The sequence below is a fragment of the Lates calcarifer genome, linkage group LG12 (genome assembly GCF_001640805.2).
Source record: "Lates calcarifer isolate ASB-BC8 linkage group LG12, TLL_Latcal_v3, whole genome shotgun sequence".
Classification (NCBI taxonomy): Eukaryota; Metazoa; Chordata; class Actinopteri; family Centropomidae; genus Lates; species Lates calcarifer.
Genome location: NC_066844.1, coordinates 16,826,109 through 16,847,292, shown reverse-complemented (window position 1 = coordinate 16,847,292; position 21,184 = coordinate 16,826,109). Strand labels below are relative to the sequence as shown.

Sequence of the window (21,184 nt, the reverse complement as noted above, 5' to 3'; positions counted from 1 at the left end):
ATGAAACACCTTATTATTCTGTTTATTATTTACTTAGTCAGTGGTACTACTTTTTATATTGTACTAAAAGTAATCAAATAATAAATAAATATTGCTATTTCACTGTGGAACAGTGAAGAAAATTCATAAATTGTAGCTTGGCAAGTGTGAATATTTTCTAGTTCTTCTATTATAGTAAACAGCTGGTTGGACAAAATCAGCAATTTGAATAAGTGAGATAGGGGTTAGAAACATTTTATAGATCAAATATTTGTCAATTAATAAAGTTAAGACACTCTTCACTAGATGCAGCCGTAGCTCCATTAGCATTGTGGACTAGAGTAAAAGTACAAACACTGTGTATTTGTTCAGTTTCTTGTTACCTACCTGTTCTCTTTCATAGTCCTGGGGATCTGGAGCATCTGCTGTACCATCATACACAAAGCTCCAGTCCATCATATGTCTGACACAGCCAGACAGGCTTTTATTCATACTTTTCATAGATCCTACCACGGTACACCTGACTCGCATATGTCTGGACACAGGGAGGGCCTTGGCTTAGATCTGAGTTCCTCTGTGAGGTGATGCGTGCTGACTGAGCCACCAGCAGCCCTGATAAACTTTTAATAACACTAAATACTGCATCAGTCTCCTATTAAGATTCATGCAAGGATGCTAAACACAAGATGTCATATCTCATTCATTCTTTATTATTCGTATCTCATATTAAATGAAGAAGCAATGAACCTAAAACTTTGGACTTAATAAATAATATGAAAGTATACATAAATCATGTTTTGACGATTAATATCCAGGCATAGAACCATTAAGTAGAAATTACAGGACTATGTCAGAGAGCAGAATGTGAATGTTTGGCGTACGCCAGTGTAACAGCATGTAAAATGTTTTGTGCTGCTTATAAGACTCTGCATTTTCAACCCACATTTTTCTTTTTTTTTTGTCTCAGATGTCATATTTAATGCTTATGCTCGACTTCAGACCAGTGTGTGAATATTGCAACTCTGCTTTTCATCTGCACTTTACTGTGTAAGTTGGAAAATGTGTGCAAGCTGTTGCTGGAATATAGTGTACCGCATGTGTACAATCAGTCATGAGATCGCTTTAACAGGAGGTAAATTAAAAAGCGTGTGTGTGTCTCAGCAGCTGACAGATTTGCAAATACAATGCTCAGACTGCCAGGTTAGCAATGACAGCCCGGGTGAACTCGTCGCTTGTTGCATAGCCCCCCAGGTCTCCAGTGCGCACCTGTTGCAAACATAAGGACAGAGTGTTACTATGTGCACAGCTGCAGCAACACATGTCCACATACAGTATCACAGCCTTGCGTGTTAGAGAGCCTTTAAAGACTGCACTCACAGAAAGCACAAATAGTGTGATGATGGATATGTTCTTTTGGAAAGCATCAGTTTCATTTCTGAAGTTTTGTCCTTCCATTTAGAGCTCAGTGTTGTAAAAAGCATCTACTTTTTATCTTATTAATTAGTACTCAACCACAATAACAACAGTCAAAGTTGCTGACTATTAACAGAAGACAGAATGGTATTTATCGAACACCACATCACACTTGTGGCCAGCTTTAATATGCAAGTATGAAATTTCCATATAAGATTTGTGGTCAAACTGGAAACAAAACACGGCACTGTTTACACTGTTTGGTGGTGGTAAACATTCTCCATAATAACTTTACATTATTGATGGTGCCAAAGGTCAAAACGAGAGTACATCTAATACACTGCTTCAACAACTGATGACATATGAACTGTGGCACAGTAACACAAAAAGCATATTAGATGAAGTGGTGGGGTAGAGCAGTGTTTTAATTTCTTACAGCATTGATGGCATCAACACTTGTGGGAATGATCAGCACCATTTCAGGATAAAAACCGTTTGTATTAGTTCTTGGACATTATGTTTAAATGTAAAAATGATGACTTTACCCTTATACTTATTTGTTGCCAAAAGACAGAAACACTAAAGAGATCATTTACAGTTTACCAACTCATAATTCAGCTTGGTGTAGATGCTGCGCACTGTAAGATGAACAGCAGACTCTAAAATGAGAAGACTTTCTCTGGCTATTGAAACTGCCACAGCTGTTGAAGCTTTGGCTACAGAAACTTTCTGTGGCTATTAAAACTGTAGAATTATATTCATTATTTATTATTATAAATAAGAATTACAATTATTAACATTGGAAAATGATTTCACACAGTTCTGTATTATCTTGAGTTAAAATATATATTTTTGGTTTTCTTGATTTTTGTTTTAGCTGAGTTGCTCATGTTAAAATACTGTATAATGAAATGTCATAGCAAGAAACATACATTTTGTCAGGACAGGTTTGCTATACAGTAACTATTCAGGCTTTAACCATATTTAAAGCACTGCAATCTTTTTTTACAGAAAAACATTAAGAAATGCATTGGTCAGAAGTGTAACGGTATGATGTATGAGTGTTATCATACTGTATAAGTGACAGTAGCTTTCAGTTTTTAGATTGTTTAGTTCTGAGTAATGACAAAACAGAACATGCAGAATCAGGTGGTGAATTGTGAGCCAAATTATACAACATGTAACCTGTTGTGCGGTTGTTCCACAGTAAGTTTCTACTGATGTGCGACAGCAGAGAGGTAGTCTAAATGGCCAAGATGGCTGAAACATTTAGATAATTAAGCAACAAGCAAAAGCACATGAACACAGGCGAAACAAAAAGGTTATCTAGAGTGATTGAAAAGATGATCTTACTAAGCCAAGTAAAAAAAGAAAAAATGAAAAAGTGATTAATTAGGCATTAATTATTAATTATGAGGTGTGCTGATGGAAAGGGGTAACAGGAGATCAAACTGTATAATGGAAATGCTTGAGAAGAAGCCTCATGAGCTGCACATTTTTTTAGTACAGTATAACACAAGGCACTGTTGATTCCGCTGTATCTATCAGCAAACCCAATATAAACCATAGGATGCGAGTGATGGTGTTTGTCAGTGACTGTGTGAGATATCTGTCATTTTGCAGTGAGAGGGGGAGATGAGTCTTAACATGAGTCCAGTTCATGTTGAGACAATGTCCAGATTTAAGGGTAAAGTCAGTGAGGAGTGTGACGAAACATCTTAGTGAACAGGTCGGTGACGCAGGTTTTCCACAACAGCACGCACAAAGTCGCCAGTGGTAGAGTACCCGCCAAGGTCTCGTGTCCGTACCTGGGACGTGCACACAGATACACACACACACACACAAAGGATAATGGGGTACAAGGAGAGGAGGGAGTTAAAGCACAGGGAAAAGGGAGAGGAAGGGTACTTCAGACAATGTGCAGGCAAAGCATTCCTTAAAAATTAGAATTTCTCACATTCACGCAGCTGCCGCAAAGACAACGCTATCCCAAGTGAATGAACAACTTTTGCCACCTCTTGCAGAGGAGGAATATAAAAAATAAAACAAAAAACAAAAGAAAGAGTCCTGCCCTGAAGCAGCCATCTAAGGGACGAAGGTTGACCCACTTCATGCTAGTGTTTGTGTCAGTGTGTGTTAGTGTCAACAGGGATCAGATGCAAAGGGCAGTTAAAAAGAAAAAAAAAAAACGTGTGGTTGTCATGGTAACAAATGAATTCAACTTGCACATTTAGAAGGACAAAACTGAGGAAGGAAGAGAAATGCAAAAGAGGAGCGAAGAAATTAAATCATACCATTTCAAGTAAGTAGTGAGTGAGTAATCAAAGGCTCTCTAACACACCTAAGTGTAGTTTGCAGGTTGTTAGATGTAGGCATTTGTGGGTCAAGAACTGCTAATATTACACTTAATGTGTTGGTGTCATTGCTTCTATTTGACTTATGAATATGACAGAGCTCTTTGGTTATCTGTTCAGAGTAACACACTGAAACTCTTGATGAATTTTTAGTGTATGTTTCATTTTCTGAAGTGCCACCAGCACGATGATACTTGGTATCTGTGAGATTGCAGTTACTGACCCACAACACCAATGAGCAGCAGCTTAATTCAGAAACACATGATAACAGGATTGTGGGAAACAAGTCCTGCTGGCTTCACGTATCCTCATTCTGCAGAATCCGTAGTTGTTATTTTTGGTATTAGCAGCTGTTAAAATGCAGATGTTAAGATGTCACTTGCTGTCTGACATGTTTATGTTCATGTCATGGCAGGTGTATCCTCCACAGCTACAGGCTCAATGCACCAGTGGGCACTGGCTGAACAAGTAAAACATACACACACAGACTTACCTTGCCCTGCTTGATGACCCTCTTTACAGCATCTGACACCATTTGGGAGTGATACTCCAGGCTGCAACACAATACGATGACAATTAAGAGGTGACCAGAACTGTCTTGTACACATGTCCACATTTAGAAAAACAGGCACTTAAAGTTGTTGCTGTTGGTGTGGTTTTAAACTTAATGTGCTTGTTACTACAAGGCATAAGAGGTTGACTCACTTGAGGTGCCTGAGCATGTTAGAAGCGCTGAGCAGCATGGCCGTGGGGTTGGCAATATTCCTTCCTACAGCTTGTGCGAAGGGGTGGCGTGCACCCTGAAAGAGAAGCAATACGGGGCATGAGGAATGACACCACCAGAACGTTGAGGTTGAGTATTCAAGAGTCACCAGATTCTTTTACGTATATAAATTTATAAAGTATAAACAGTAAGCTCTAAACCAAGGTGGAAAAAAAGAGGAAAACTGGAGAATGGCTGGCTGGCTAAATTCTGAAACACATGTAAAACAAACAAAGCAGTGGAAAAGGTCAGTGAGAACTCACAGTCTCAAACACAGCATACTCTGCACTGTAGCTTTCCCCAGGAACAACACCTGCTCCTCCAACCAGTCCCGCCGCCAGGTTATCAATGATGTTACCGTACAGGTTCGGCATCACCAGCACATCAAACTGGTACGGGTTCTGCACCAGCTGCAGCAATGTAACACAGATAATAACAAGGTTAGTAATTATTGTGATTATTTGCTATGGTAAAATTAAAGTGTAGTGCTTAATACTGCATACCTGCATGCAACAGTTATCAATGATTATATTCTCATATTTGATTTTGGGGTAGAGCTGTGCCACCTCCGCACAGCTCTGCAGAAACAGACCATCACCTAATTTCCTGTGATGAGACAGGGGACGAGGTTAAGTGTTGTGTGATACAAATCATAACACAAATTACCACAATTTTCAGAACTAATAGAAGATTAAGATTCCACAATATATATCAGACAAAAAGCCAGAGGGGGCACGCTTTTCTATTTCCTTACATGATGTTGGCTTTGTGAACAGCGGTGACCTTGTTTCGCCCCTTCTTGGTGGCGTAGTCGAAGGCGAACTTAGCGATGCGCCGTGACTTCTCTCTGGTGATGATCTTCAAACATTCGATCACACCTGTCACACTCTGAAGAGCAAGAAAAAGGTATGTATGTTTTGATGCAGCCAATTTTATTTGCTCATGTCTGACAGCACATATTATTACATGAATGAAGCCGTCTGTATTGGAACAACTCACACCTCACACATTATTTATGCGTATTAAACGAATTAAGGCGGCCAGTGAAGCGTTCATAGTCACACTGCCAACAAACTTTCATATTAAACTAAGTCTTCAGGACAAACACACACAAACGCAATGTACCATTTCAGCGCCTCTATCAGGATGAGTCATCTTTGTTTTTGATACCCAGTTTAATGCTGGCCAAATCTCCCTGTGTGTTCATGGGAAATCTCCCTCTTCAAAGAAAAATTGCATTTCCTTTTCATGTGGGCTTAAAACCACTGTTCATCCTGTGCCTGCAGTGAGGAGGAGGAGGAGGAGGAGTGTTGTTTACCTCGTGCTCCAAGGAGCTGTATTCCCCCTCTGTCTGTTCGCGGATGATGACCAGGTCCAGGTTGTTGTGGCGAGTGCTGTAGCCCGGCAGGCTGTTGACGTGAACCACGTTAGCAAACAGGTCCAGTTTACGCCTGGGGAGTGGACAGGGAGGTACGGTTTCTTAAAAAAAAAAAAAAGAAACACAAAATGTTCACATACAAATGCACAACCGACTTTATGCTCTTACCTCAGTCTCATCTCGTATGAAGCCAGTTCCCCTTTGAACTCCATGGGCGTGTGAATCTTTCCTGGATAACCACACATACCACAAACATATATGTTAGATTCATGCAATTCTCTTTAAACCTAATCAACTGTACTTATACTTTAATGCAGCCTTTTAAATAAGTCGCATTGTATTGGATGAACTATTAGAGGATGACAAAAAGTAGTAAAACTACCTTTAATGGCCACTTTGTTGTTCTTCATTGAAGTCAACACTTGATCCAGTTTCTCCTCACTGGCCATGTTCTGTACCTCACTCAGGTGGAACTCCTCAAATTCTACGGGGACATCTCCTGCCTGGAGAGAAAGCAGAAAGAAGTCAGAGAAAAACTTCATTTTATATACATTTTTGTTCTTATGTATATGCCACACTTACATGGTGTATTTTGTTTTCAGCATTTTCTGAGCTCTTGCTTGTTTTAGAATATTGTCAGTGTCCAAGTTCATTGAAAAACATCCAAAAAGATTAATTAAATCTTCTACATTGTTGGATGCCAGTATACATGCAGCTATCTACTCTGGTATATTTCTAACTTTAGCAGTTTTTATTCAATATTAAGGAATTTCTGGATTCTGGATTTCATATTACTAACTGACACTTTTGCATTTTGTGATATTTAATTTCAAGTGGGAAAAAAATTCTCCTGTATGAATGTTTTATGAAAACTTTTCCTCTGCTTTTTTGCATTTCTGACCCTTGTATACAGTGCACTACATGGTTTATGAAAGCACAAAAGACAGTAATAACTCCAGCACCATCCAAATTTACCTTAAAGACTTCCTTGACAGCAGTCATTAGCTCAGGTCCCACTCCATCACCCGGTACCATCGTGACTTTGAAAGTAGCATCAGCACGGGCGGGCGGGGCCTCTGAACCACAGAGACCAGCAGACAAACTCAGTGGTCGAGAGGCCAGCTGCTGCCACCGGGGGCTGCTCAGGCCCTGAAGGATGGGAGAGAAGACAGTCACAATGAGCAACTGTGACAATTTGATGGAGGCAGAACTTGATATGTGCATATTTTTCAAGAGAATCCTGAATGATCATCCTCTCCTACCCAGTGGGCAAAATGAGAGTTACAGGGCATAAATAAAATAAACAATACACTTCAGTTGTCATCTGTCAGAATGACAACACCTGCAATTTTAAGGTAAACAAATTAAAATATGACATGAACCTCACATCTGTTGGTTCTAACTGACATTTCTATATCTGGTGAATGAAAGAAGTGGAGAAGACTGATAAGTAACATTTAATTATCAGATCACAAGCTTATTAACTGAAGAGGCTGACAGACAGCTAATCTGGTCTGCTCTTTTCCAGGCGGTTAGCTGGTGGTGAGCTCAGATAAGTTGTGTTGCTGTCGTTGGTTGATCGTAGGAGTGACTGATGGTTGACTAAGGACAGGAAGGTTACCACCATGTCAGGGTTAACTGTCAGCTAACCACGTTAGCTACCATAAAGACAGTTTTAACCACTTAGGTTGGCTTGTTGGACGAGTATATACTGAAAACCACAATTAGCCAAGATTTCTTTTCGCCTTAAGCAGCTGATAAAAGTAAGAGAAGCCACAAAAGCTGTCTGTCACTTTTAATCCTGAGACGACAGGAGAAGTATCAGTGAAGGAGGCTCATGATTAGCGACAAGACGTAGATGGAACCGCTCAGTGTGTCAGACTCTTTCCCTGACAGTTTACAGTAACATGGTGCTCGAGTTTAACTGAATACAACGTCAACTACAGCGGTTCCTCTCCTACCGAAGTTTTAACAAAATAAGCTTGTAAACATCCTCTGTACACTCACCTTGACCAATGTTACCAAGCTTCCCCTCAAGGCGGCCGCCATCGTTACAGACATGCAGCAACTGAGTCACTTCTTCTGTGGTGCAGCAGTGGTGTAGCGCTAACTTCTAAATGACAACAGCGCCTCCTGGTGGTCAGAGCATATATGGTCGGTAACAGAGCCATCTCCTCCTCCTCCTCCTCCTCCTCCTCCACGACTGAGAACTATCATACTCCAGGGCACTTGGGCAGACCAGATGGTAGGTAGCCAACATGAGGGCTTGAACACGGGTCCTCAACTTACATGACACAGTCATATCACATAGCCAGTCTGAACCATGTGGTCTATTATCTCAGACTGAAACCTAGAAAACCTGAGATGGGATGATGAGGGAATGAAACCACAGAGAGGGCACCTTTTCCTCACATAAATTAATCCAAACAGAGGACAAGATTTGAAGCCATGTGGTGCAAAAAGATGATAGTTATCTTCCACAGGCAGTTGGATGTTGTCTGAGGAAGATGAGCTTAAAAGACACCACCTCATCTTCTGACCTCCACTCATTCATTGTGACAGCCACTTTACAGCTGGAAGGGGGTGGGGGGTTGGGAGGATAGCATACTGATACTGAAGATAGGGTGGCATTGGAAGAAAATAGTGAAGTATGGGGAGAATTCAGACAGAGGTGTATAAAATAGTAAACCTTACAGTGTTTTGCCGTACAGTGGTGCTCTAATAGATAAGTCCTGGTGAAGCTTTACTGCTCACATCAGTTTGAATGATTCAGGAGGCCCACAGCTAGACAGGCCCCTTGGAACAAGCAAAGGACTATGGCTATTTATTGTGTCAGAGCTGTTGTTGAGTTGAGCTCAGGGGGGCCCAAACATGTCTAGTGGTTCCCCTGTGTCCATCTTTATGTGAACTGCTGAGGATATACATTTTCACGCTCACTCACAGATCTTCTTCTATACTGCCTACTGTCTATTATATTATCTTTAAAATTCTGTATTGTTGTAACAGTATATTTGTGGTTGCCACAGCCACCCTCTGAAATGGGCCCATCCTAAATAGGTCAGGGGATTCCCAATCCTATTCTAGGCAGGTGATGCCCTCTACTGACACGCAGGATGACATCGGACTTTAAAATCACAGTCATGACACTGTAGATCAGTGGGCTACCCTCTGACACTTATTAAATAGTCCTCCTTTACCTTGTTGGGCATTTAATTTGATTATTCATGCTAGCATAATTTTCACTGGGGGCCAAAGTAGCGCATCTCACAATTTGACAATTTTGCCCCGAGGAGGGCTTCTCAGGCTGTCCCAGGGGTGTCACACAGGGGTGTGCCAAAAGTTCAAATTTGAGACCTGACAGTGACAAATTGGCCTCATGTTGAGACCAGACAAAAACACATTTAGTAGGTGAAATATCAGCATGCAGATGCAACAACAAGGTTTTTGTCTCTTTTTATTGTTGAAACTCTATTTCCTTGTTCAAAATAAGGATGGTTTCCAGACATGTCTGCGGTTGATTTGTGTAATTGTGAACAGAAATACAAACAAAATATGACTGACTATAAAAACTTTTATTATATTATTTTTATATTATAGTTATATCTATCTCAGTCTGTTTTTCCTTTTATTTGCTATGGACCATCTTGTGAGTCTGATGTAAAATTTGAATTAAAAATATCTATATTAATATTGCTTTTCATAATTTCCTTTTTATTCTGCTTACCTGGATATGGTAATAACAGTACTGTTATTTTATCAAAATGATTTGAAGAGTTGACTTTCTCTGTTTTTTTGTTTGTTTGTTTGTTTTTGTGTTTGTTTGTTGACTCTGTGAATGTGATGATAGCGCATGAGAAACCCACATTTGGGTTAACGAGGGCAATTTGATTGGTGGAGCCTGAAATACAAATATGAGGGAGAAATCATCCCATAAGCAGCAGTGCATGGCTAGTGGCTGACAGCCGCAGCGTAGTATGTGAGTTTACTATATATGGGCAAAGCCAGGCTGAGCGAGGGCTGCATTCGCTTCCGTGTTTGTGTGATCGGGGAGTGCACAGCCGGGGGAGCTTCACTGTCTCCACTGTTTCATTCATTTGGAAGAGTAACGTTAAGCAAGAGACCAGCAGGGAAAATGCCGCATGAACTGAGTAAGTCTGCTTTATTTTTACTTGCAACTGGCTGAGAGGAAATGCAACGAAACTCTCATTCTGGTCGACACTGTTCAGCACATCGAGCTAGTCAGACAGGTAGCTCGCTGCTAGCTAGCCTCGCCCATACATAGCTGCACGATTTTTGACACTTCATCTCGCAGATGAAATACAGGATCCTGCAATGGCAGTGATTATACCAGGATTTACTACAGACCTGTGTCTAATAAGCACGGATTGTAGTGAAGATTTTCCTACTCCATATGCAGCCCTGAACACAACGGTGTTCATTTAAATTAGCGTTAGCTGGTTGAGCTAACGTCAGTCAGAGGAAATAGTTGTGGTCACATCGCTTTGTTATGACATGTCCAGACAGTCAGGAACCGCTGCTGGGGAAGTAGCTCACAGATACAGTCTGTGGCTGCTGAACAAGGGTTTTGGTTTTAGGTTTGATGTCGAACAGCTGGAGATAAGAACTGATGTTCTCAACAAGAAAACAGAGTTTTTTTTTTTAGTCAATGCGGAAGCCCAGTAAATGCAACAACGTCGTTACAGCTGTCTTGTGAGCTTTAAGATTCAGTGGTCTTGTTTTTTTGTTTTTTTTATTGTAGACGGAAAATAGAGGCGTTTTGTTGGTGAATTTATGAAATTACAATAACAATGAGATTGAAGTGCTTGTTTTTCATTCCCACTAATACTTTAAGAACCCAAACAATGAAATAAACCATTAAACGATCAGTAGTAATCTTGGAAACATATTGCCACAATATTTTAGCACAGTGATGTTGCACAGTTTTAGGAAGTGCAGAGCAGAAAAAAAACATTACATCTATTTCCTTCCTATTTCCTTTTTTTTCTTCTTGTGCTTAACATGATACCATGACATCATGTATAAGCTTAAAAGACACTTACTTTATCTTATTGATATTCAGGTGTTTGTGACGTGAACGTCATTTCTATAGTAGGAAAGTTAACTTTTCATGCACACTGCCATGACAGCTCTGTACTAAATTGGTCTGAACACTGTTTTGAGCAATGAGTACAGACCTGGCAGTAATCAATGTGTCTGGAAAGGTCAGTGACGAATCAGAGACCATTTTCAGCACAACAAGTCCTCAGAGTGACTAATGGTGGCCTAAGTGATACTGATTGACTCTGCATACGCATATGCTGAATCTGTAACTGTAATGGTATGAGATGTCAATCTAGACAGAGCAAGTTACAGGTTTTCAGGCTCTATCATCTCATGTTGATAATTTCTGTCTGCAAACAATTATTGGTGAGGTTAATACTTAATTTTTTCTCTGTGTATGCTCCTTTGATTTGTTTTAAACTTAATGTTTCACATTATCTGTCATCTTTCTTGTTATTTCTACTCTTTCAGAACATGTGTTCGCCAGTCTCCCACAGATGGAGAGGGGAGTTTCAAAAGTGATTGGTGGTGATCCCAAAGGCAACAACTTCCTGTATACCAATGGAAAGTGTGTCATCATCAGGAACATTGAAGTAATTATATATTTTTAAAGCCATATTCAACAAATGTTTTTACAAATCTGGATCTCGTTTTGGCCATTATTCATATTAGTCACAATGACATATTACTCATTAATTACAGTAAATGGTTTTTAACACAATGGAACATGGCCAAATGGAACACAGTCTCTGCACCTGTAACCACACCTGTAAGGGTGGGGTCAGGGTGTATTGAGCACAGTACAAAGTTGTTTTTAGCATAGATGTTTGTGTCCCTTTATCTCTCCTTAATTGTTTAATGAGTAAAATCTTATCATAACCAACAGGAACAGTGGCCAAAACTCTGAACATAAGACCCATGTTAAAAACAAAATAACAGAAATCTTCCTTCTCTTTGTACTGAGTAAGAAGGGAAGCATATGTTTAACACTTGTCAGATGCAGACCTTCTTATTTCTCGCACTTTCTGTGTTTTACAGAACCCCGCTATCGCAGACATTTACACTGAACATGCCCATCAAGTTACTGTTGCCAAGTATGCCCCCAGTGGATTCTACATTGCATCTGGAGGTAAACAACTCAGATATGACCCTGCATCCACAAACCCACAGAAACTCGCATTAACTCACAGTTACCACAGAAATGTTGATACTGTAACGAAACAATTGTATTCATATCCTTTAGATGCATCCGGAAAGATCCGTATCTGGGACACCACCCAGAAGGAGCACCTGCTCAAGTATGAGTACACTCCTATTTCAGGCAAGATCAAGGACATCGCATGGACAGAGGACAGCAAGAGGATTGCTGTTGTTGGGGACGGACGAGAGAAGTGAGTGTCTGGGGTTTTTGTACCATGAAAAAATATACATATATACACATATATAATAGAAAACAGCTCATGTCCAAAAATACAAACAACAAAAAAACGAAGAGCTTTACGGCAAAAGGTAGCACTCCTTTTTTTGCATTAACATCCATTGTGAATTTTCTAATAATAAAAAAAAATGCTCATCTTTAAGAGAGGAAAGCAGTTAGTCTCTTTAAACTCTGACCATAATGACTCAGTCTCATGAGAAGCTCCTCCTAACACAGGCAGTCACACTGATTAATGTGTACTGGGCAAAGGTCCACTGTTTGCTTTAGATATTTTTAACATGCCAAGTTGGATTTTTTTTGGGTGCAATTAATCTGTATGAAATATCAACAAAGTGCTGTGCAGAATGTGAATGCTATCTACTGTACATAATTGTTGAGCAGCTAAGACATCTAAGGCTTTGCATGTCACTTGCTTTTCTGAACACATACTGAAATAGAATTACAAAGAAAAAAAATCCACAGCATCATTATTTTAGTGTGACTTGGAGGTATGACACAGTATTCTACCAAAGTTCTGCTTTTATCTGCTATTTTTATTCCTCTCTCAGACCTCACACAAACGTGGCACAACTGAATGTGTGTTCATCTCCTTCCTGTAGGTTTGGGGCAGTGTTCCTGTGGGACTCTGGATCCTCAGTGGGGGAAGTTTCTGGCCACTCCAAATTAATCAACAGTGTAGACATAAGGCAGAAACGCCCTTACCGCCTTGCCACTGCCAGCGATGACACCTGCGGTTCCTTCTTCGAGGGGCCTCCCTTCAAATTCAAGTTCACATTGCGTGTGAGTTGCAGAGATTAGCATTTGCTTTTTTTTTTTCATTTTTATTTGTGTTTAAATAAAGTAGATGTAACCAAGTTGATTTTGCTGGACCTGTCTTAGAAATAAAGGAGCGTCTAAGTCTAAACAAAAGTCTAAACGTCATCCTCAATCACTAATTAAAAATATTGGCCTCCAGCAAATGCAGATATAGCAGCAGATAATGGATTTTTCCCGTGACTGAACCAGCTGTCTTCTTTGTAATGCCCGTTGGTCATCTCAAGTCTGTCACACCCTGGTGGTTTTTGACAGTGTTGCCTTGTTTGCCTGTTTCCAAATTACATAACCCACTTCCCCCATAAATTCTTGGAGAATGTGTGAGCTGCCTTCCTGAAACCAGGCCCTCTCTCCAGAAACATGTTTATACATTTTTGCAAACCAAGCCTTTTAAATTTTGTGCTCTACTTCAAGATTCTTGTGGTCCGTTTTTAGAATTCAGTCTGCAGTTACCTTTTTTTCAGTGTAATACTGACCTAGCTTGTGATACTTGATTGTATAATATGTGAGAGGGAAGTATTTTATTTTTTAAAAATCAGCAACAATGTTTTTTTTTTTTTTTTTTTTTGGGCATGGCAATAAACTGGTCTAACTACAACCTTCTTAACTCTTAACAGTTAGCCAAAGGATTTTGTTTTTGTGCAGCTCTGGAATTTTTGTTGCTGCTCTTACAATGTGCGCTGCAGAGTTTTTGTGTGAATAAGCCTAAGCTTTGAATCAGCCCTGATGGTCTAAATTGAGGAAGAACTGCGGCTTTTTATTTGTCATGAGGATGACTAAGAATGACTAATTCCATTGCCATCTGAAAGTTTGACTTATATGTCATGTCTTGTGATAACAGACTGAAAGTCTAGGGGACTGTGCCACATAGAATACTAATGTATATTAATGTGCACAGTCTTTCTTCATGAATAATTTCTCACAATTTTTCTTCCCCCGTCTCCAGGACCACAGCCAGTTTGTCAACTGTGTCCGTTTCTCTCCGGATGGAAGTCGGTTTGTCACAGCTGGTGCTGACGGCCAGGTGAGTATTAGATTATCATGTGAGGGCATGTGAACCTCTGAAAAGTTTAAATTAAGATCGCCTTAATGAAGTTACGCTCACTGTGATACTGAACTGAAAAAATACACGTATGATGTAGTAGTATTTATGTAGTAAAATAATTCACAAACTCTGCATTTGTGTGCAAAATAACATTCCTTGCCTTCCTAACGAGTATCATTTCCACAGATTTTCATCTATGATGGAACAAATGGTGAGCGTGTTTGCTCTCTGGGTGGAGAGAAGGCCCACAAAGGAGGAATCTACGCAGTAAGTGGTGTTTTTATATATAACATCGAAACGCTATCTTCAGCAAATGCTTTTGTCAGTCTGTCTTCTTCGCACTTCAACAAATCATCACTGCAGTGTTTTACCTCTTTGAAATTCTTTGGCCCAGTAACTTGGTTAACTGCGTGGGTTTTGTTTTTCAGGAGAGCTAACTAAAAGAGAATTGGCATGCAGTCTGCCTAAAGTCTGTAGACACAGAAAACACTCATTTTCCTATTCAAATTAGAGATTAAGTTGTCTGAAAGCAGCCTCCTTCTGTCCTCAAGTTACTGATTTGATTTTTTTTTCCCACTGATTTGTTTTCCACATAGCACTGGATTTCCTGTTGTTGAGTGAACATTTATAGGGCACTACAACAGTCTTTACAGACAACTTTGGTCACATGCATTTTGATTACCTTCCAATCTCCACTGCTTTCTATCCTTCAGGTCAGCTGGAGTCCTGACAGCTCCCAACTGATTTCTGCCTCAGGGGACAAGACCGTGAAGCTCTGGGATGTTGGTGCAGGTACGGCTGTCACCACGTTCAACATGGGCACTGATGTGCTCGACCAGCAGCTGGGCTGCCTGTGGCAGAAAGACCACCTCCTCAGCATCTCCTTGTCAGGATACATCAACTACCTGGACAAGAACAACCCTGACCGGCCCATACGCACCGTCAAGGTCAGAATCAAATTTTTAAGGATGTTATTTTTGGATATTATCAGTAGGGTTCCCTGATGCAGATCCAAGCCTTGTGTTAAAGTTGACATGAATGGGAAAACAAGCTGTTTTGTTTTTTAAATTCTTGCTTGCCACAACACTGAGGAACTGAAAACATGTTAGTTGTAAATGTGTAGTAGGTAGCTTGTATGGCCATATCTGTGAAAACACATTTAATGATTGTCCTGCAGTTAGAAGAAAATATAACATTTTCAAATCTCACTGCACTTTTACTTAAATTGTAGCACACATGTACAATTCTCGGTCTGCATCCATTCCTTTATGTATTCATTTACAAACATTCTTATTATTATATAACTGCGTATTTGGGCACACACATTCAGAAATTAACAATGGATGTTAATGAAAAAAAAAAAGTTTTGTTGTCAGGAGTGCTACCTTTTGCTGTAAAACTGTTTTCTATGGAAATCTGAAAAAAGTTAAAGATAAAGATAAAACTATCTTTCACTAGAGCACAGCCCAGGAGCCGCTGACTGGCAGAAATGGCAAAGGGGATATGTGGTGTAAAATTACACCGGTATTCTTTAAGCTCCAGTCCCTCAAAATGTCAGTGTCGAGTGACTTTGGTGGCTGACTCAGCCACCAAACTCGGTCTTATCCACTGAAGTATATTATATATCCCAGAAAGCAGTAGGAGAGAAAATGCCAGTCACTCTGTATCATGTTATCATAATGATCCCAGGTTAATATGCTGATGAATCTCTCGGTGCCAAAGTGAAATGTCCTTCATGGTATGGGGATTAATATTGTACAAAACTAGTCTTATGCGCCCTCCTACGTGTATATTAACAACATGTACTTGTGCATCCCTGCAGGGTCACAGCAAATCCATCCAGTGTCTGACAGTTCACAAAAATGAAGGCCGATCATACATCTACTCGGGGAGTCATGATGGACACATCAATATCCTTTGTGATTTAAGTGGTGCCAGTACTAACTGCCCACAAGCATCTATGTACTGTCTATAGACTATTTTCTTCCATTTAGAGGTGATTTTTTTTTTCATTGTGGATATAAACACACAGTCCACAAGTCCCACCAGACTACGATGATTCCCTGGTACTTCAGTAGCAAGTTAGCCCATCCAGCTCGGCGGCTGTGTCCAGAATGTTGCTGTGTAACCATGTTTCAATGAAAACAAAGACACAGCACTTCCTCATTTCATGGTGGCACTCCATCACACTCACTCTGCCAATTTCTGGAAGATCCTGGCAGCTGTAGCTAAGTTTTGCTGCATGAAAGATGCTCTTGTTTTCATACAGTTGAAGACTGTATCTGCATGCTTTGCCATGGCAACCACATAATATACTAGCTATTTGCTTGTTGGAGGGGACCGTTTTGTATAAATTGCTTGCACAAAAAAATGTTCAAAAATGGCTTTTTTAATCTATTTCTATACACAGTTTCACCATGAATGTGTTGCTGATGGAGATTCTTGAAGCAGAATTAAATAATCACAATGGCACATGGCAGCACCAAGGGTTTGCCATTGTTGGCAGCTAAACTCAGGCCATTTAATATTGACTGAAGCACTTTCTGTGAAATGGAAAGTCTCATGGTCCAACAGAATTCTCTGAACTCTCTGAAATTGGTCTAATATTGTTCAAGCAGTTTGGTTATAACGAGCTTTCTTTAAGTGGAGACTGAACATGGAAGTAGACTGGGATGGTATTTTAAGAAATGACTTAACTATCAGTATCACCTCTTATGATGGAAATAAGTATTTGTGGGGCAATCTGCATTTTTAAGAGTTTAAAATAGCTTATTTATCAGATGGATACTAGGTGGGGATGACCCTGTGGCACAGACAATAACACTGAGCTGAAGCCCAATGCTCTCCCGTAGTGATGACTAACCAGCTCCACTCCATTCCATTAGTTGTCTCCTTTACGTTTACTTCACATTACTGGGATGCGGAAACTGGGGAGAACGACTGCTTCTCCGGGAAGGGCCACAGCAACCAGGTGAGCAAGATGGTGGTTGATGAAGCCAACGAGCTGGTGACATGCAGCATGGATGATACACTGCGCTACACCAACATCAACAAGAAGGAGTACAGGTGAGGTTCATAATATCTTGCTGCTACAGATAACAACTATGAGATGAACTAATGATAATGTAAATCAGTCTGGGTAAAGTGTGGAAGTAGAGCTTTGTTTTGACAGTTGATGACAGGTAGTTGTGCCTACACTTGACGCTGTCTTGCACAAAATCAGCCACAGTTTTCCTTGATATTGTCTGTGTTTTATAGTCATTCTACAAACACTGCATCAAAGTGACTGTTTCAGTATAATAACATGGATGGGAAATGGTAATTAAAAATGGTTATAAAAATGACTTCACAAAAAGTCCCAGCTATATGATTAGAATAAGCGTCAATGTAAGTTTTTCGATGTCCTGTCATGCAAGGTCGCTTATTTTCCTTTACGTAAATATCAGCTTTCAGAATAAAAAAAAATAGTCCACGTCTCAATGTTGCTAAAAGCTTAATTATCATGTAAATAACCATGCCTGGGGGTTTTCAGTGCTTCTGATCTGGTGAAGATGGATTTCCAGCCCAAAAGTGTGTCAGCAGCAACAGGAGGGCTGTCACTGGCTGTTTGCATTGGGCAGGTAATGTCTTCATCATCATTGCTTAACCTCACCAGGAATCATCTACAAGTCAGATCTCTGCAAATATTGTGTCTCTTTTGGATGGCATCATCCCTCATCTCTTGCTTTTCCTAGATTGTCTTGCTGAAGGATAAGAAGAAAGTCTTCACATTGGACAATCTCGACTATGAAGCAGAGGTGGGAGTCATCCACCCTGGTGGCACCACTGCTGCCGTGGGGGGAACAGTAAGTGGAACACACATTATCTTGCCAAACATAAGCATGAAAATGCTTTTTGAGTTGAGTGGGGAAAAATACCAGTATGACCTGGTATGTAATAATGACCTATTTAAGTAATCATCACAGGAAACTGTACCGCACACTCTGTGACATTAGATTTGAGATTCATTCGTTCCCTTTTTTTTTGTCTCCTCAGGATGGGAAAATCCGTTTGTACGCCATTCAGGGCACCACTCTGAAGGACGAGGGTAAAACAATCGAGGCTAAAGGGCCAATCACAGACATGGCCTACTCCAATGATGGAGCCTATCTGGCTGCAATTGACGAAAAGAAAGTTGCCACAGTCTATAGTGTGGCAGACGGCCACTCGGTAAACATTTGTCCATCCTGCATAAGTGGACTATTTAAAATTCAGTATCCACATGTGTAGTGTAAAATGGAATCATTATATCTCTTTTCCTTTCCTCAGGTCAAACAGGAGTTTTATGGACACCATGCCAAGCCAGTGACCTTGGCCTGGTCACCTGATAATGAGCACTTTGCAACTGGTGGGATGGACATGATGGTGTACATCTGGACGGTTGCTGATGCAGACCAGAGGATCAAGCTCCCAGGTAAGCCATACAAGCGCACGTGTACATTCACTATTGCTCGACAGTGTCCGACCATACTAAAACAAAGCTAACAGGACGTTTTGAGTTGAGTTAAGTCCTACATTTAGTGCTTGTAACAGGGGTTAAAGTTCTACTCCTTGAGATAGTCCTGGTTTAAATGACAACACCTGGGGTTGCTGGTGTTAACAGCTAGTGTGGTTTAACACCACAGTAATCACTTAGCTGAACAGCTGCTTTGACAGTGCTATGACAGAAGAGCAGCTGGTGTATGTCTGTACAGAGCAGAATAACAAACTCACATTGTTTTTTTTTGTTTTGTTTTTTTTTTTTTTTTTATGGAGTCAGTCAAAAATAATTAAAATGGAAATTTGATTTCATGCTGTGCACCATGTGAGTTCATTTCAGTGACAAATGCACTGCATTTCCTGTGGCTGGGCAGTAAAGGTTGCATACAGTCAGCTGATATCAGTAAAATAACATTCCTCTTAATACCTTCATTAAGTAATTTCCTGTCAAGGATCAATAAAGTATTATTCTATACATGTGAAGGCAGTTTGAGTCCAGCACAGGAGTGGCTGATTCTAATGGTGAATATTAGTAAATGGAGAGGTAATTACAGAATGTAAATGTCTTGGCTACGAATGTCATATACTTTACTTAGTGTTTCGATTATTCTTTGTGTTAAGACAACTTTGTAACTGGTTATTTAATGCTTTGATGTCTGCAGACTCTCACCGGTTGCACCATGTTAGCGGTCTGGCCTGGATAGATGAACACACTCTAGTCACTGCCTCCCACGATGCCAGCATCAAGCAGTGGACTATTACATACTGAGCTGCAAGCAGACAAACATCCACATCTCCAGGGACAAGGAGGACTACTGTAGAATTCAATCATTTTTTTTTTTCCTTCTCTTCTTTTTTTTTTTAACTGTATTTTCACTATCTCAACGGTGTTCTATGCTGTCTGTAAACATCTGAATTGTAAATGGTTATGGATAGGGAAAAGACTTCCATTAAAGTTATCCAAGATAATGTATCTCTGATGCAAGTAACCCTACACTGAGATGAAATATACAATGTAACCATGAGTGCTTTTACATCTCTTTAAGCGTTATGGACCCAGAAAATTATATGTAAGCTCAACATTCCATAGGTAATAGCCTTCACTCAGTTTAAACTGAAATCCTTGTCTGTGGTTGGGCTCAATGCATCCTAACTAAACGGATGAACCAAAAGTGACTTGTCTTTTTGACAAAAAAAAAAAAAAAAAAAAAAAAGCGTTTAAAAGAAATGAAACCTTTTGGTTACATTCCTGAAAAGAGAAGTAACTGGTCCTAACTGCAGTTGCCTGTCACTTGTTATTTTCATGGTTTTAAAGGGGGTGGGTGTTGTTGCTTTTTGCTTTGTCCTAAGTTTCATTCTTTTTTTGTGACTCATTACTCTTCTTGTTGGACTGTGGAGCAATAATAGGGACTGAAAGAACAAAGTATGTATACAATCAAGATGCTGTCTGTTCAGTTGAAGGTCCTGTGTTGTTGCTGTGTTTTTGTTTGGGCCCACTATGCTTGTCTCACATTTTTTTTCCATATCTTTATGCATCTGCTTCCAAAGTGGAAGTGACTCATTAATAATGATGATAATAATAATAAAACACTTTTTATGCATTTTCTGTTTCATGCAGATTTGCACTTATTCTACTTGTCAAACACTTTCATGTGCAGATTGTCATCACAACTTCATGGTATTCAGTAACACAGTGAACTCTGGGTGTTGACCAGTAGGGGCCTCCTGTAGTTGGGTGCAAAGAGTGAGAGGATCAAATGAAAAAGCCTTGTTAAAAGGCGTATCTCCCAGGATTTCCCTGTGAATCAGTGAGTAAGTTGGCCGTTATGTAATAGTGATTGAACGTTGGACATTGTCACTTCAATGTCTCCATCTTTTCTGTCTCCTTTTATTGTAAAGTTTAATAAAGCAGAAATGAAAAGTATCTTTAAAATGGTGCTCATATAATTACTTTAAGGGTCTTGTGCTGTACTATTTTTAAATGCTATAAGAGAAATTTGTTATTTGCAGTGGTAGTGTGTGTTATCGGTATCAAATGTCAAAATCTAAGAAACTTAACCGACTCCTATTGTGGCTGTGGTGCTACAGGTGTGGCCTTCACATGATTATACCTGTTCAAGAGGAAACAGATAATTAACAGGTATAACTTTGACCAGGTTAATGTTTAATCCAGTGAAAGCTGTTGATATTATGAATAACTGCTATACTTTCATTTCAAATGTGATTTTAAGACAAGTAACTACTTTTTGTCTCCTGTGAAAAATTCCAATTCTGTAACTTGGAATCATCACATAATTATTAAGCACATTTTAGTAAATGCTAAAAAGCTAAAGCCAAACTCTATGTAGATCTTACTCACTAGTCAGACCACAACTGTGTATTTAATGTCCTTCTCTGAGAAGACAGACAGTTAAGGTAACAC

General features: G+C 39.8%; 2 protein-coding genes across 3 annotated transcripts; one reads left to right on the top strand and one right to left on the bottom strand.

The window, feature by feature from the left end:
• Positions 1 to 668: 668 nt before the first annotated feature.
• On the bottom strand, positions 669 to 8,020 carry idh3b (isocitrate dehydrogenase (NAD(+)) 3 non-catalytic subunit beta). 2 transcript variants are annotated; one of them, XM_018700292.2, is made up of 11 exons: positions 7,895 to 8,020; positions 6,863 to 7,036; positions 6,270 to 6,390; positions 6,056 to 6,116; positions 5,828 to 5,960; positions 5,264 to 5,397; positions 5,013 to 5,115; positions 4,773 to 4,919; positions 4,452 to 4,546; positions 4,240 to 4,300; positions 669 to 1,245 (listed from the first exon to the last, which is right to left on the bottom strand). In XM_018700292.2, exons 1-11 carry the CDS (start codon positions 7,946 to 7,948, stop codon positions 1,168 to 1,170), a joined length of 1,161 nt encoding a protein of 386 aa, XP_018555808.1. In that variant the 5' UTR covers positions 7,949 to 8,020; the 3' UTR covers positions 669 to 1,167. The 2 variants fall into 2 exon arrangements, with proteins under 2 accessions (XP_018555808.1, XP_018555807.1); XM_018700291.2 differs by lacking the exon at positions 669 to 1,245 and adding an exon at positions 1,541 to 3,200.
• A 1,849-nt stretch (positions 8,021 to 9,869) lies between these two features.
• Positions 9,870 to 20,363, top strand: wdr1 (WD repeat domain 1). Its single transcript, XM_051074236.1, has 15 exons — positions 9,870 to 10,035; positions 11,420 to 11,541; positions 11,987 to 12,077; positions 12,192 to 12,339; positions 12,986 to 13,166; positions 14,146 to 14,223; positions 14,431 to 14,511; positions 14,958 to 15,191; positions 16,067 to 16,156; positions 17,156 to 17,310; positions 17,777 to 17,864; positions 17,979 to 18,089; positions 18,280 to 18,453; positions 18,553 to 18,697; positions 19,425 to 20,363. Exons 1-15 carry the CDS (start codon positions 9,879 to 9,881, stop codon positions 19,529 to 19,531), a joined length of 1,962 nt encoding a protein of 653 aa, XP_050930193.1. The 5' UTR covers positions 9,870 to 9,878; the 3' UTR covers positions 19,532 to 20,363.
• Positions 20,364 to 21,184: the final 821 nt, after the last annotated feature.